The 16,709-nt window shown below is 52.7% G+C and overlaps 1 protein-coding gene across 1 annotated transcript; it reads right to left on the bottom strand.

The window, feature by feature from the left end:
* Nucleotides 1–14,103: 14,103 nt before the first annotated feature.
* M406DRAFT_356626 (uncharacterized protein) lies at nucleotides 14,104–14,567 on the bottom strand. Its single transcript, XM_040923494.1, has one exon. It carries the CDS (start codon nucleotides 14,406–14,408, stop codon nucleotides 14,184–14,186), a length of 225 nt encoding a protein of 74 aa, XP_040775655.1. The 5' UTR covers nucleotides 14,409–14,567; the 3' UTR covers nucleotides 14,104–14,183.
* Between the last annotated feature and the right edge of the window lie 2,142 nt (nucleotides 14,568–16,709).

Here is a 16,709-nt window from a genome sequence, read left to right as displayed (position 1 = left end):
AATGTGTTGCGTGTCTGGCATGTACACCGTGGTGATGTGGCCAAGTGTGTCTTTGGGGCAGCCAGCCTTGACGAACCCAGAGCATAATTGGGGGGAGATTTTGATTGAGCACGTCCTTGGGTTGGGTATCGCGGTTGACTCCTGAGCAGTTTTGTGGAAACTACTAAAGGGTCTTCTGGATGGGAGTGGGTGGTTTGTTTTGCGTGGGAAAGAGCAATCACAAGGGTCGACAGTGTATAAAGAGGAATGTTTTCAGGCCAATTTGCACCCTCCTCCTCCTCCACCACCTCCTTCTCATTCTCAACCATTTCGAAACTAGCGATCTTGCATTCCAAACCCAAAGTCCACGGCACAACTGCTCGTCATGGCGCTGGCTCTTCCAGCTGCTGGCTCATGAGTTGCTGATTGGGATGTTCAGCACAGGCACGAGGGTTGGCCTGTCATTGTGTGTCACTTTAAGAAATCTTGGCTGTACTATGTATGCTGACCACGCTTCCACCTCGCACTCATTTCCATCTATACCAATTCCTATTCGATGACAGACTCACCTGATCCCACTACGAGCGCGCGATCTTCCTGTCAGACCACCCCAAGCAAGCGATGAGCGCCTGCATGGCAGAAGATGGCGGGTGGGTTGTGTCAGCCGGGAAAGGGAGTGGAGGGAAGGTTTGAAGCGATTGGCGACGGGCACCCTGAGATGAAGCTGTTGGTGATTGACATGCACACCGCCTGCATCTGCTGTACACCCTCTCGTGCCGAAAAGGGGAATTCGTGGCGACGAGCCAGGTCACCCTTCTGATCCGGTCATGTGTCTCCTTGGAGAGTCCTAAAAGCAGGGTGGACGCAGGAGAGAGACCAGCACTTCCACAGCAAGCCGAGCCATGGTCACAAACGCCGTCAGGGTCTTGAAGTGGGTGTCCAACCCTTCATTCATCATCTTAGAGGATTTGGACTTGATCTGCCGGGGCCATTCTCCTTCCTATTCTTGACATGTGTGGTGGCGTCTTGCGATATGCCCATCTTTAACCTCACTCACGACAGCTACAGAATCCTGCTTGGTCTGGATGAACCAGTCTGGTCAGACTATCGTCCAGTACAGGCTGGCAGCCCCACTGCTACTGAGCACGCAGATTTCTCTCCTCCACCGCTCCATTCACTATACGGGCAAGATACTGTGAATACCAGATGCTCAACTGTACTCTTCAACAGAGGGAGAGGCGACGATATTGGTAGCGATGCGAGCACTGGCAGCTCGACATGCACTAGAAGTTCCTGCAGCCCTTCCGCAGATAGGACAACGGAGAACTCGACTGCCGGCAGACGAATTTGCCGCCTGACAGACCGATATTCATGTCTGTACTCAAGATCCTGCCGCTGCCCGTCCTTTTCCCTGGCTCCTCCTCGTTACCGATTAGGCTGATTCTCCTGTCTGGAGGGCTGGGCCACAAAATTGGTCTCGCGTGCGGTCAGGCTCCTGTGACCGTGGGGAAGTGGTAAGATGGGCGCTGGAGCAAAACTACCCAATCGAAACCATAGAAGCCCCGAGATACCATTGGGTGAGGTCTTCTCGTAACCTCACCCACGGCTAGGTCAGTCGCTTGTACAGAGGCGCGGGGATAATACACATCTTTCTCTTGGTGCCCTTCCCAGACGAGCCTGTGAGTGGTTCTAAGGCGAACGACCGAGTGTCTGCGCTGGCTCGGTGTGCTTTGTCTTACGGCCGGATGACGAGACTCGCCAGGCTGTCTGCCCAGGATCCGCGCGGCGCGGATGCGGATGTAGCTTTGGAGTTTTCGTATAATGCCAAAGCTCACCGGCCGTCTTCCACCTGCGCGACGAGTATGTGCAGATTTCGCTCGCCTTCCTTCCGCGCTGTATCGTTAGTGTTCGTTGTTGGCCGCAGTGGAACCCTCGGGCTCGTAATGTGCTCCACCACACAACCAGGGACGAGGACAAAAGGACTCAGAGAATGTATCTCGGAAGGTGACGGTGCAGGGTCCGAAGCCCCTCGCATGTGGATGATATTTTCCTCTCGAAGCAAGGATGATGCTCTCATCTGATCTTTCAGATGTGCGTGCATGTGTGGAGTCGTCTTCGTCTCTTGGAGGTGACGATGTCATCTGGGAGGGTCTACTCACGAGCTCACTCGCTCTCATACTACACAATCTGCGCACTTAACGTGCGTCCAATGCTATGCTCAATGCACAGCGCTTCTCAGCGGTCAGTCGGCTGGCGCGGTTGGTTGGTGCATGATAGCTTCCAAGCCCCCCTCTCTTTCTACGTCCTGCATACATTAGATGAAAGCAGCACGCCAACGTGGAGTCACAGTAGCCATCGAGCGAGGTCCGGTTACAGTGCTGACAGCAAGCAGGGGATTGGGCCCGGCAAGCGAGTAAAGAGGGTCGATTTGGGTTGCACAGGCCTTGAACCTGGAACAGGGGGGCAGGTGATTGATTTTCAGCCTTGAGAGGTACACACGGTACTGTAGCATCGCCCCACGGTTTTCTGTATATGCGACTAGGGTTTTGACATTTCTCATAGGCGCGATGGCTTCAAGATCGGGCCTGCAGGCGGGGCTCGAGGGAAAACACACCCAATCAGGTGGGGTTGCTAAGGGATACTACCCTCTGAAATAGCCGCCGACGTCCATTGCAGAACTAGTATGTATACTTGCATGTGGAGAGCCTGTCTGTCTACCCTGCACGCACGTTTGTCTTCCCCTGTCTGGTTTAAGATCTTTATTCCACGACGGACAAATAGGCTTTGCAGACCTGATCGTGCTTGGGACGATGTGATGATGGACGCAGTGAGCAGTGCTGCAGTAGCATTTAGGGCAGCTAGTAACGACGTGTTGGGGAAGAGCCCACTCCAGCCATAACAGGGACGCATGAAGTACTGTACTTGTTGGAAGTGTACGCTAGCCAGATATTTGCTGGTTGGTTCCTTTCCTTTTGCTGGTTGCTGAGCCTGCTAGGGCACGCGATTGATGCCACATGGTGCGGATGGGTTTAGGGGCTGGGATAACATGTAACCTTCTCCATGACAGCAGCCTTTGTTTGGCCTGCGATATGTGTCAAAATGTCTGACGGAAATCCAGACTTGAATAGTATAGTATCTTGCTTCTGCTCGACTTGGGTATGAGTCAAGGGGCTATGATTGCATTCGTGAAAAAAAAAAAAAAAAAAAAAAAAATTGAAGGATGGAGGGACAGAGCAGAGAGAGAGAAAGAGACAAGGGCGAGAGGGGAACCGGAGCATCTCGAGCGGTGCAGGGGTGATCAAGCAAAAGTTGCAATTTCAATGCCTAGTTAGGACTGGCGTCACATGCAGAGCATAAGAGGGCGAGAGGTGTGCGGCTACCATCTCGACTCACCGCGCTGACCGGCGTTTGCCAGCAGTTCCGTCCTGTCGGCCCTGTAGATCAACTCGAATTTCCATTCCTATGGCTTTAGGTCAATACTGTGTCAAGGGGGCTCACAGAAATCTCATTTCCTGCCGTACTGGGTGAGTAAATGACGAGCATCTCAAAATCTCAGGCGTAGATGGTGATTGATGTTGGGGATAAGAGTCGCATCTCGCCCTCAATAGCGAGGCAGATTCAGAGTTGGGACTCGGTGTACAATCTCGTGTGGGCAAAGGAACGATCAGTGCATGCAAGGTTGACCGCTGCCATGTCAGTCCGATCATCTGCCCTTCCTGGTTCGAACTTTTGCAGTCCAAGCGACGTCTGTGATCACAAACACAAGCCCACACCTACACAAACGTAACTCTGTATCCTCATTTTGGGGGGAGGGGGGGGTTAACGGCCGTTTGTGAGCGTGGAGCCCCCCACCTATGAGCTTGGTCGTTGCCGTCGTCGTCGTCGCCGTCGTAAATCAGTCCACTAGATGGCCCCCTTTTTTTTTCTTTCTTTCCCCAACGATCGACTAGCACGTAATTACTTAGTAGAGACGCAATGCACAAAACATGGGCTCAAGTATTTCAGGCTTCATCCTGGCTGGGGCTTTCTTCTGCAGCATCTGGCCCTGGGGATGCAAGTAAGGAGAACGGTTGGCGGCATAGTGTACCGTTGACAGATGGGGCACGATGGGGGTACCCTTGACTATAGAAAGCCGTCTACCGTAATGAATTGTTACTTTCTCGGTCACCAGAAACTTGCTTTCGGTTCCGAATACGGAGAGGATGTGGTCATTATTGTTCCTTTACGCGTCGTCTCTCTATCGCTCACCTGGTGTCCACAGCGGCCCCGAAGAGCGTAGGAAGAAAGATTAAAAAAAATAAAAAAAATAAAAAAGGAAAGAAGGAAAGCAACGGACACATGAAGGAAGACGCAAGGCGACTTGTCTCTCATAGCAGGCGCATCTACCCGTCTACTCTACGTTGCCCTTGAGACACATACACAAGCTTATATGCATACCTACATACGAGTGTCCGTGACACGTTCTTCACGGAATGTCGTGAACCGCCCACACCGTCTTTACCTTCCCACCCCTTCTCTGTTTGGCGCGCATGAGATGCTGTCATGCCATGTGGCAATTTGTGCAGGGTCATTTACAGGGTCGGGCAGCACATGCTGTCAGATATGACAGCGGTTGTCTGCAGGTTTTGAGGTTACGCTTGTTTGATAAATGTACCGTGTTTGGCGGATGGAGGGTTTTTTTTGGTTTTTTTGGTTTTTTGGTTTTTTTTTTTTTTTGAGAGAGAGAGAGAGAGGGGGGGGGGGGCCGGGAGAAGGGTCATCCTTCCAACCTTCTCTGTTCCAAATGCGTATTAACGTGTGTATGTGTTAAGGAGAGAGAGAAAAGAGAAGTGGGGGGAAAAACAGATAAAAAGAAAGAAAAAAAGAGGGAAAAGATCAAGGTCGTCTCAACCTCCGCCTCACCCCATGGATAGCTCGATCTCGAAGCAATCCCCTCATCCACTGTCAAGGCGCACGGCCGAAGCGGCTTTGTTTCCGTGCCGCCCCGCGAACATCATCATAACAGGGTCTCCGCTTCGAGAACTTTTGTGAAGTTGGTTCCTGCACGCTAGATCCTTCAGAAGGAAGAGAAAAGGCGATAAAAATCCACTCACCCCCCCCCCCTCGGATAAAAGGAAAAAGGTCCTCTTCCTCCCCTGCTCCCCTCATTGTCATCACATGATGTAGTTGCTATGTGGGTCAATGCCGGTGTAGAGGGGGGGGGGGGGCTAGAGCAATTCGTCATCTCATCTCTACAGTCCACTCGATGAGCATCGTGGGCTGTGGGATATGGACGAGAGGGGGGGGGGGGCAGTGAGGTGATCAGGTAGAATGTAGAGGAAGTTGAGTCCACAGATACAAGGTGAAGAAGGTGGGATAGTTATACGCATCAAAATCTCCTGCCTCGTCGTCTGTTTTCCGGCATTAGAATGGAGAGGAGAGAGGCTGCGGTGACGGCAGGACAGGACAGGCCCCCCCTGGAAAGCGATGGGGGCCACCAGTGTCAGGGGAAGGGTCATTTTGGTACTATACCTCTGTAAGAAATCCTGCTGGACCCACTTCTGCCCTATGGGGGCCAGAATTATAGATCAGAACTAACAGATGCTTACTGTATTATATGCAATGATATGTGACAAGTGAAAAAGGAACAGTATCAAAATTCCGTGATGTCCCAAGACGGAACAAACTCAAGCCAAAGAGAACGACATTATGGTAGGTCCTTTCCTGGTTTCCCCCTCTTTCCTAATCTTAATTGATTTCAACCTTCACTTGTGTTCTTCTTCAATGTGGAGAACATGGATTCTGGTGACGGCTGGGTCCCCGCCACGACAACGGATGCACGCCTCCACACGAGTTGACACGCTATGACGATGCTCGAACTGTACCACAGCCTCCAGCAGCACAGGGATGTCCGACACAACTGCCATCCTCCTCTGTACTCTCTGCGTTGCCCTACAGTGCCTAACCCCCCCCCCCCCTTCCTTTTTCGTTCCCTACCTGTTCGGTACGCGTTGTTTTCATACACCCATTTTCTTTTTTTGGAAGGCAAAGGAAGAGAAGGGGGAGGGATAAAAAAGATATATAGGGGGATCTTGGATGGTCAGAGTCTCATTCAGTCACGAAATATAACAAAGAATAATTATTTACACCCCTGCATCCTTCCCGACGGTCCGATCCTATATAGTTCTCCCCCCCCCCTTGTTCAACGAGGCCCAAAATTTGACCGTCCACTCCAGGAGCAGCATTGAGTACCACGCATCACGTAGCGGAATAATCTTTCATTTGGAACGCTTTTTTACATTCTAAAAATTCCTCGCAAGCAGTTAGGAGAGGTCAGATAAGATGCTGGTTGGTGGTGCTCTGGCTTACAGTACAGCCTTTTCCCATCCTCTCATTTGCCTACACCCTCGGGCGAACGACCCCACACCAACCGCTTGGGCCGCTTGTCCTGCGACCGCCTTGTTGCAACGTCGTTGATCAGCCTCGTTACAGCCACGCAGTGAACTCTTGAACGAGTTCTAGGCAGAGCATTGGTTGTCTGTTTGCTGAAGGAGGGAGATTTTGCGTCGGGGGAGGTTGCCCGTTGGTGATGTCACGAGGAGACGATTTCGAAGGCTTCTCTTTTTCCTGGCTAGGAAGGGAGGGAAAGTGGGCAAGAAGAAAAATACAGTGGTTGTATTTGTTGTGATGAACGAGGATGTGGTCTATCTATGGAGCATTATGTGTGCAAGGACAACCTTGAAACGTTCGAAATCAAGAAGAAAAGAAAATGCCACGTGACAAAAGAACAGAAAGGATAAAACAATCAGTCAGGTACAAAAACATGAACAAAGGGAAAATCCAGCGTCTCGAATGAGTGTATGCCTCTTTTTCTCCAGGTCATCCCACACAGCGCTGTTCGCAGGACGACCTGGTGTCCAGAAGGGAATGAGACATGGCCAAAGTACAAACTCCTCCCCTGTTTCATCCCATCAACATGATCGAATATTATTTCCCTTTCTTTGTAGAATTCACGAGAAAGCTTGCGCAATCCACTGTAGGACGAAATTCGAACGACGATTGCTCGTCACGCGTCGGTTCTAAATGCTGTGTTGACAAGACTGGTTGGTGCACTGCAGACGAGCTGCTAGATTAGCTTGGGGCCACATGCCGAACAATGACACGCTTCAAGTGCTTACAGAGTTGAAGGAGAATTCTCCGCTGGACTTGGCGAAGGATATGTGGTCCCCGTTAATGGGGGTGGTTCATGTCGTCGCAAGGGTATGAACGGCGGTCTACCTCGACAACAGGGTTCGTGCAGCGGCCGTCGCAGCCAGAAGTGCGGTACGGCAGGCTGATCACGTTGCCGCAGGAGTAAACAATGCGCACGATCTTGCACATGATGAATGGTCTTGTTTGAGAACGGTGCTCTGTTTGATAGGGGTTGGAAGTCAAGAGTGCGACAGGGGGAAGGGGGTGGCGGATGATAAAATGGCCTGGCGGATCAAGACCAACCGTGAAAAACAAAGTGACCAAGCGTGTAAAGAGTTCTAAAGCCTTGTTGGTAGCTGTGTAGGCAGTGTGTTGGGGCTAATTCTTGCTGCTGGTGATCGAAGATCTCAAAGAAATGGAAGATTGATGGTGGTGATGCTCAACTGCAAGCCAGAAAAGACGGGAAGATGGTGGCTGCTTTATATGTCTGCATGGTACCATCAGAAAGGCCAACGTGAGCCTCTGGTCAGAGGGTGTGCACTTGCAAAGTAGAGGTGGAAGAAGTGGTGTCTCCGTCGTGGTGCTCTGGAACCCACCAGAGGTGGTGGTGGTCCATGAGAGCCAGTGACCTCGATGCCAAGGGTTCCCATCAATGTTCTCGGTTGGCCGTTGGTGCACCTAGGCTCGGTACGTCACGAACTCTTTTTTTTTTGGGGGGGGGGGGAGGGGGGATTGGACCTCAAGGCTGCATACAGGTTGTCTACACATCTCAGAGGACAGCCGCAGGCCATAACAGCAAGGTTGTTTCGTTGGGCCCGGGGGTTGTAATACTTCGCAAGTACTTGTTGGTCGAAGGCTGTACATAGACCTCCCAAGGGAGCAACTTACACGGGCCGCAGCGGCACAGCGGTTGGTCTGGCCGGTGGCCCTTGTCCACGCATCGATATATGCCGGTGCACGGAATGGTCCACTGGTTAGTGGATTCGGCCAAAGCTCCCCTGCTGATGCCAGGAACCTTTCGGGAAAGTATCATATCCTGGAACCTGCCGCAAACTCGTTGCCATCAACTTTTCAACCTCCATCAGCTCCACATGCCGTGGTTCACCTTGAGGCCGCTTTCCCTGCAGCTGTTTGTCAAGAATGAGCACATACGGAGTGGGGAACCATACCGCCGGACGCAGGGAACTTACAGAAGGTACACGCATAATCATGTTTTGTTGCTGGTTCCGCCTCCTCCCATGATATCACAAGGTCAGGAACACGCCTCAGTACTTGATCCACACCTGATGTTAAGCCCACGGCATTGATTTTGGATGCTATCCTTCAGACATTACAGTTGTTGAAGACAAAGTCGGTATAATATTTACTTGGGGGTGTCGTCGTCTGCCAATTTCACCAGTGCGGGAGGGGAGGTCGGCAAGGAAAAGCAAATTCCTGAAGCCAACTCCCATTGAAGCGGTTAGCCCGTCACTTGAAGTATGCGATACACGGTCCATTGACATGCTTGGACTTGTGCAAGCGTGGTTGGCATACCACCTCGCTATCCATCTGAACATGAACGAGGTACTTTGGTAGAGCCCCACGCAGAACGATGTCGTGCATCACATCGACGCTGGACCAGATTTCTTGACGAGGGGCACTTAGGGAAGAAAGGCGTAAGCCCAGACGCTGGAATTAGAGACTAGTCGACACGACCAACACATCCTTTGGCCAACGGGATGGATCCGTCATAACATCCCCTGGCAATTTCGCAACCGTTGGTACGTTGTCGCAATTGCAATCCAGCTGGTGGGCCTGTGAGTTTCGAAAAGCATGTGGGCTGGGTCACAAGCTGAGAAAGAACCCCTCAAGCGTGAGGATTCCTCATGAATCGCTTGAATACGTTTGTCGCTGTCCTATTTTCCAGTAGAGACACGGCGTGGACCAGCATCTTTGTGGGAACCCGGCGAAAAGACCGAGTGGATAGAGCGTGAGGACGTCTTATCAGCCAGGATTATGACGGTTCCTTTTGCTGCCACACAAGACCCGCAAATTCCAAATGAGGAGTGATCCTCTGACAAGAGGCATTTGATGTCGTCTTAATTGGCCGAGTCGGCAAGACTAAGGGCTAGTCATGGCAAGTGAACACGTTTTCTTGGGCCCTGCACAGGATAGAAGCACAAGAGGTGGCACAAGGCGAATGTATGCTTCTCTTAAACCAAGTGAGGTGGTTGAGTGGCCAATCTGCCGCTGGGAGATGTTAGCTTGTGCAGGCCGCACTGGTGCTCGGTATATGCAGTGCAGCATACATCCGTGACGTTGTGGAACATGCCATCCGTATTTTTGTAACGCGAATTTCATGCGCTGCTTGCCATCCGGTGATGGAGCTGCGGCGCCTGGACACCCCGTTGGTCCAGCAGGTGGGTGAATAACCCTAGCCCGGAATGTGGCACCAGGTTTGCTCAGTCAGAGAGGTGAAGGCGGTCGGTTGAGACCAAATCGACAAGTTGCTCTCCATGGTGCCTTGCTCAGCGGAATCCGACCCGAACCAACGAGGTCGATCCTCGTAAGTGAGGGCGAAAAGGGGGGGGGGGGTGGTTCCTAGTATCCGTGCAGTGTACTAGCATTTCAGAGCGAGCAATGGCTGACCAGCTGACGGCACCTCGGTCCCTTTGAGGCACGCAGGCCGGCAGACTATGCCATATCCCCCAGGCTCAGCATATCGGAACAACGTCTAGGCATGACTGAGGAGGAAGGTTATCCGGGAAGCCATCACCATGGCGGGGCCTTGATGGTCGGGATATCTGCACGGAACCTGATGATGGGTGATGATAAGCGGAAACGAAGCACTGACAGTGCAGAAGTCCTTTGACCTTCATCATTGCCAATTGTGAGTCCACCGGAGAGAGAGAGAGAGAGTGTGTGTGTATTATTGAGATTCAAGTGGTTGATGGACTAAGCTTGACTGGAGCTTCGTTCTGTCCAGGGATATCGAACGTGGGCACCCCTGTCTGTCAGCTTGGGGAGACCCTGTCAGATTGATTGGTTGGTGTTGTCTGGGTGGGTCTGTGCAAGAAGCACTTGCCTCATTACATAAACTTTGGACCTCCTCTTCATGATTGTGAAAACAAAACCCCGGCTCATCTCCACAGCCATGCTCATTTATCAGACCTTTCACCTTGTCCATCCTCAATACAGCGGGACCCTCACCTGGCTTGCGCAGCTAAACTACGTTGCGTCAACTGTCAAATCCGATGTGCTCTGCTCATCAGTGGCCACCTTATTTCTACTCTCCGATCGTGATGTCGTCTGCGTTCATGTTGGACTGGCCTAGCGTGACCTGACATTACTACATACGTACGTACGTAGGTACGGGAATCCTTTCCTCCGAACTCGCGCTCCCGCTGGAGCCAGCTCGGACTTGTCTTCCTGCTTGAGCCAGGCTGCTTCACCAGCGATTCGCTAGAATCCGGTCTTCAGTACTTCATCTCGTTAGTCTCGCCAGTCGCAGCATGCCGCCTACCCGTATCGACATTTCATAGCGCACCTTGCCTGCAGAAACCGGGTAGACATCAGTCGCGCAGGATCCCTTTTAATGTCAGTCAAGCCCCCACAGGCGAGGTCGATCATCGTTACTACTGTGTACTATTACGCGTTTTTGAGACCACGGACTGGAGTTGCCCTTGGTATTCCTGTCCCGTTTGGCATATTGTAACTTGCTGGCCTGGTGTACTGCATGGCCCAGGGATGACCTACTGTCCCTGGTAAAATGTGTGGTTTTTTTTTGCTTATTTGCTGCGCGGTGAAGTCACCTGAACGATCCAAAGTATGGAACGTGGATGCAGTACTTCTGTACATGCTCATGTGAAGTCCATGGTAGATTTAATTTCATGCCCTGCACCTGCACCTGCACTGGTGAGGTCTAAATCCACCCTCTTCGTCGCCCGGCCTCACCTACTGTCTTCTTCTTATACATCATGCTCACCCTGGGATATCGTCATAGATATGTGCTAATTACTCTTTGAATAGGATTTACCTGAAGAAACACCGGACGGTGCGGACGACTACCTGCTATACCCTCCCTCGGGGCGTCTCTGCGGATCCAGCAAGCAGCAACAGCCACATACTCAAATTGGCCCCCACCGATTCCATATCCGCGGTGCGGCTTTGCGGTGCATTGGATCAATGAGGAGGCACGCATTCTCCCGATGCGATTACTAGTTGAACTTGCAGTTGGTGCGCTAAGCATTCTTGCAAGGTGATAATAGTCCTCTCACCGGCCCCTGAGGGGTTGCATCATCTATTATGCTTGAATGGCTGGCGCGGTAGCCATTGAGCCGCATTTTCTTTACAAACTAACTGCATGCATCTCATGCGATGCAAGGGGCATCGCATGCTGCATGCTGCATGCACTGTTGGAGCGTTTCATTGCACCACTGTCACACTCGGTTCGGCGCTTGTTGGCGTCAAGAGCCTCGCCTCAGCAGGCGCTCCAGGACCAATCAGCATCAAGCCTGAGGCGCCTCTCATTTCTTCATCACAACAACATGCGTCAATGTCGCTGGCGTATAGAGATAGTCGAACTTACATGTGACGCCGTACACTCTTTCACGCAAGTAAAGGTCGACATCTGTATGAGCCTAGACCTTGATTGAGTTGGTACATTGGTACGACGCCCACCGCGTCGCCAGTAACTATTGGAGTCCCCCCCGTCTCCTTTGTATCTTCCCTTGCCCAATCGCTTTCCTCTTAGATTGCAGTCAAGGCTGCTGAGACCTAGGGGGGTACGTGTCGAGATGAGAATGGCCTATATCCCTCCCCTGCAAGCTGGTGCCCCAATGCTGCCCCGATATTCTCACTGACTACAGGTCCCGTTCGCGTCTGCTGGATCGCAAGTCATGGTATTCTCAAAGATGCGTGTCCTCATTTTGAAAGATGAGACAAATTATGCAAGCTTTTGGACTGGGCCGCTTGGGACCTTCTCAAGTGATCAATCATAGGGGCTTTTTCAGCCTTGGCTCTACACTATTTTTCCCTCAGCACCAACCCTTTTGAGGATCTTGGAAGTTCCCACTTGCTAACCATACTGTGGTACGAGTGTATTGGTCAGAGACAAAGCAGCAGAAGATGTGAAGAGCTCTTTTAACCCGCTCAGAGCAGGTGGTTACGATCGCTGATCAAGATCTCTTCAGTCAACTGGAGACCGTTCTCACGGGGTACACTGCCGCAGAGCCGAATCCCATGTTAAGTTACGGTGGAAGTACGGCTACCAACTGCCTGCCAACCCATTGGGAATCTGCAGATCACCTGACGCATTGCTTTGAAATTCACCACCAACAAGCGGGGTGTGGGAGGCTGCACCAACTCGCATTGTTGGGAAGGTGCGTCGATAGCCGGAAGCCAGAGATCACAATACTTCCCTTGGGCAAGGTTTTTACTTGGCATGAGAGCTATTCCAGTCTATGTCCTTATGCGTTGAAGCTTGGCAGGAGCGACGCAGGCATCCTCCTCATTTGCAGCTGCCGTGTCGTGTTGCTGAAGAAATTACCATCAAGCATAGAAACGTTGTTGAGTAGGGAGGAACTAGAAAACTCTCTCTCGCAATGTCATGGCCCTGAATTGCTGACACATTCATGCTCTCAAATGGCCTTCTTCTCAGATAATTGCCGCACCTGTGAAATCTTGCGTTGTTGGCGCGTCTACAGGAGCTAACAACAAACGAGCCGTGCGAGCCTCACGCACCACGCACCAACCGAAGCGCCCGACGTAACACCCGATAGGTCGTGTTGGAGAACGTTATGTTGATCAAAAGACAGATACAACAACGCCTCTAGTGCGCGCTGTTGGTCTGTTGACGGAAACCTCATTGGATCTTGAGTTGCAACATCAGCGTTCAACATGCTTTCACGCGCGGAAGATAGGCGCGGACCCAAACTGTCGGAGCCGCCTCGCCATCGACCCGAGTCGCCTCTTTCTGGAAGCCATTGGCTCTGGACAAGACTACCGTCGTAATCTGCAAGCTGTTGAAATCATAAAGGAAGCTCAGAAATGGATGGGAAGGCCGGACAGCAATAGTGTGAGGGCAAAGATTTGACTAGTAAGCCTCATGGAGTCTCAGACTCTGTTGTTCCCCCATCCCCCCCCCCTTCCTTATCTCATGCAGGCGTACGGCCACCACCACCACCTCTTCTTCCTCTCCCTCCTCCTTCTGTCGGTGGAACAATATGCATTTGACCTGCGGGTGTTGGTCGAGCTTTACTTACGTGTCTAATATTAGGCGGACTATTTCTCAGCCCAGCTCCTTCCGAGGCAAGCTACACCTCATGAGGACGTGATGTGTCAGGTCTGGGCGCTGATGCCCGTCTGGCCCCCTTCTCACACCTGCCCAAGAAGGACAATGTTGGTTCACTTTCTGTCCGAAGACACCCTCCCTGTTCCCATGGGAGGAGGATGCTGGTCCGCGCCATGATTTTCCACGTCTGTGTGCGAGAGTCATACGGAGCCCATGTAGTAGAGACATCCTGCTGACGAGATGCCTGCTGACCTGGACCTGTCATGGACCTGGGATAAGCGTGAGTGTACGGCGTGATATCGCCGCTGCCGTACAGATGACGAGTACTGTGTGTGCACCAACTGTGGATGCCACCCAGGGGCCGTGATAGGCACACCGCGTCCGCATCTCGAGACCCTTTGCAGTTGGCCACGCCGTCGCCAGCGTAGCATTCCACCTCCCTCTGCAGCCGTTGGACCGCCCCCGTGATCAGGCGTCCTACGCACATTCAGATGCAAGCAGCCTGATCAGGCACGGAGGGAAGATCATGACGCATGGGCTGTTGGTGAGTTGCTCGCACCCCGGGCGAGCCCAGACCAGGACTATCACAGGAAATGTAACGTACAAACCAGGCTCAGAGAGCACACCGACGACCCAAATCTTGCAAGGAGAGGGGACATCGTCTGGATTTCAGCGCTGCTGTTGGTTCTCCTTCAACACGATCAGGACCTCGTCAATTATCGACTGACCCCTTTGGAGCTGGGTATGTGATCCCTTGCCATGCCTACCCGGCAAACCTGCGCCGCGGAGGCACACAGCTTGCTACCAAGCTCGGTCCATGGGCTCCCATCACCAACAGGACTGACCGCGCATGACGATAGGGGCCCCTCATGGCAAACTTTGCGAAGCCAAATGGTTGCTTCAGCACATAGCCCAGGCTATGTCGGGGCAATTTCGGCGACGGCACCGCTGACGAGCTCGTGGGACTATGCAAGTTGTCGCCCATCATCACGTTCCCCACACTTGTTCGCCATCACCAACGCACTCTCCTCATGCTGTGAAGACGAATTCACCTTCCAAGAGCGTCCGAGCACGTAACCCTCACACCGGCCCTTAGTCGCGACCAAGAAGCCCTGATGCCAACGACCCCATTGCAGACAGCCTCGAGATAGTCGAGTGACGGGCGAGGACATCTGGAGTACGTCGAGACAAGAGCAGGTACCGGCGAGGGACTCTGAAGTACTTTGAGGTACTTGATGTCTCGATGTAACGCGAGACCACGTCTCAACGAATAGGTGTGGCCACCTACACCGTAGGGCACCTGCAGACAGAACCTCGCCACCCCTTAGTCGTCAGGTGGACGTCGTCGCCTTCGTGACCGAGTAAACGATCAGTGTCGCCTCTCTCAAGATTTGCGCATAATCACAGCTTCAGGCGTCTTGTTGAGCCGGATCCAACGTCGTTGACCGAGTAGCCAACAGATGTTGGCCGACAGCACCAGACCACGCAGGCCGACTCCTAACTGTCCTGTGAGCTTATTATAACGCTAAGGTTGACAGAGCCGTCCAGCGTTGGTGGGCTTGTCAACACCATGGGGAGGCTTTACCACATCAGCGTCCTCCCGCCATCCTCTCCAGTCGGCTACTCCCATTGCTGCGTCGCCAACAACGGCACATGACCAGGCAGAATGTTGCTGCTACGGCCGGAAACCCAGGGCGCGGCATCAAGCCACGAGCACATGCGGCGCAGCAGACCAACAGCGATGTTTCAAGCCACAATAAGGTGCCTGGGCTTTCGCTCGCCCGTCCTGAACAGTTGGGAAGCAAAGCAGGCACGAGCAGAGGACAGCAACCAGCAGGGGGTGCCGGCGACCATCCCCGCCAAAGCAGCAAAGCTTGGTTCTGGGCGGCTGGCGTAGGGCTCACAACGACCGAGGAGCTGAGGTCGCAGCAGACGTTCCGGGAAATCCTCTTGACATACCCAGGCGGACCAATCACGGCCCATGCTGGCCCCGAAGACGTGCCTCTGACCCCAGATCTACCCCGGATTCCAATTCCGAGAGGTCTCGTTGCCGACTCCTCGCGGAGCCGCAAGCGTATTCTCCACCTCTGACATCCTCCCTTCTGATATCAGTCAGTCCATCTTTTGTATCGTGGTTGTATCTGGATCAGGAGATGCGAAGACTTCACGCGCATGGCCGACGAACCCTCTGCCGACCACCCCCCCTGCCCTCCCTCTGAACAGAGAGAGCGTCCCGTACCCCACTTTTCTACCTCGGATAACAAAGGCTCATTTCCCTTTTCTTTCCACCCTACTTCCTTTCGTCCATGGCCAATGGCATGACCACGTTCTTTCCACAGGAGTGGAATGCAGAGACCCTGGATGCTATGTGTACTCTGGTAGGTCAGACGGGGGGGCAAGACCCTCTGACACGCTGGAGCATAGAGCAGAGGGTGAGACTCTTCCGTTCATGGAAACATGGACGTGGCAGGGTTAGAGATAAGCATGGTGGTCCCCACGATTTCCCATGACGGCATACTACCAGTTCCCCTGCAAGTTCCCCTGCAAGTTCCCTGCCAGCACACGCAAGAAGTGGACAGTGTGCGCCATCACGAGGATATGGACAATTGATATCGAGAAGCCATCTCTTTGGTCTGTTCAGTTCCAGAGCGCCACGGGGCAGACTGACAGACGACAAGACCTGTTCTTTGTCGTGTCGGGTCTGGTCGGTCATGGAGGACGAAAGGAACTGAAGGATCAGATCAGTATGCAGTCATTGCGCAAAGCTGGATCCCCTGTCAAAAGATCCCACCAGGCCATGCACCTGTCCCTCCACCCTGCCCCGCGCCAGGCGCGCCCCTCCGACCCGTAATGTTTGTACTCTATGTACATTTCTTGGCTATTGACGCTGCTGGCTGGCTAGGCTCGGTATCACAAGTTTAAACAAGCAAGCTTGGCTGCGCGGCCCAAAAGCAGTCCGTGCTATCCGGTTTGGAGGAAGTCGCTTGGGTTTACTGGTTTGGGCTACTCGAGCCGTACACCTCTTCGTTCATATAAAGGTTGGGTCCCTCTCCCCTCCAGTCTCAAGCGGCACGCGTTGTTATCCATCTTCCCATTCCCTCAGCAAAACCAGTTTCCAAGACATTCCCACTCCCGCGTTCAGCACAACGAGACGTCACCGCAAACGTCAGCCAAACTCTACTCTCTCTTTCCGCTCCCGCTTCGCAACATTCCAGTCAACTCCGTCCCACTTCAGTCCTCTTGATATAAATATATATATATATATATATATATCAAGGGTCTGCCTTTC

The sequence above is a fragment of the Cryphonectria parasitica genome, assembly GCF_011745365.1.
Source record: "Cryphonectria parasitica EP155 unplaced genomic scaffold M406scaffold_5, whole genome shotgun sequence".
In the NCBI taxonomy this organism is placed as follows: domain Eukaryota; kingdom Fungi; phylum Ascomycota; class Sordariomycetes; order Diaporthales; family Cryphonectriaceae; genus Cryphonectria; species Cryphonectria parasitica.
Note: the sequence above shows the minus strand (reverse complement) of the source record. Positions and strands in the feature narration are given on the sequence as shown.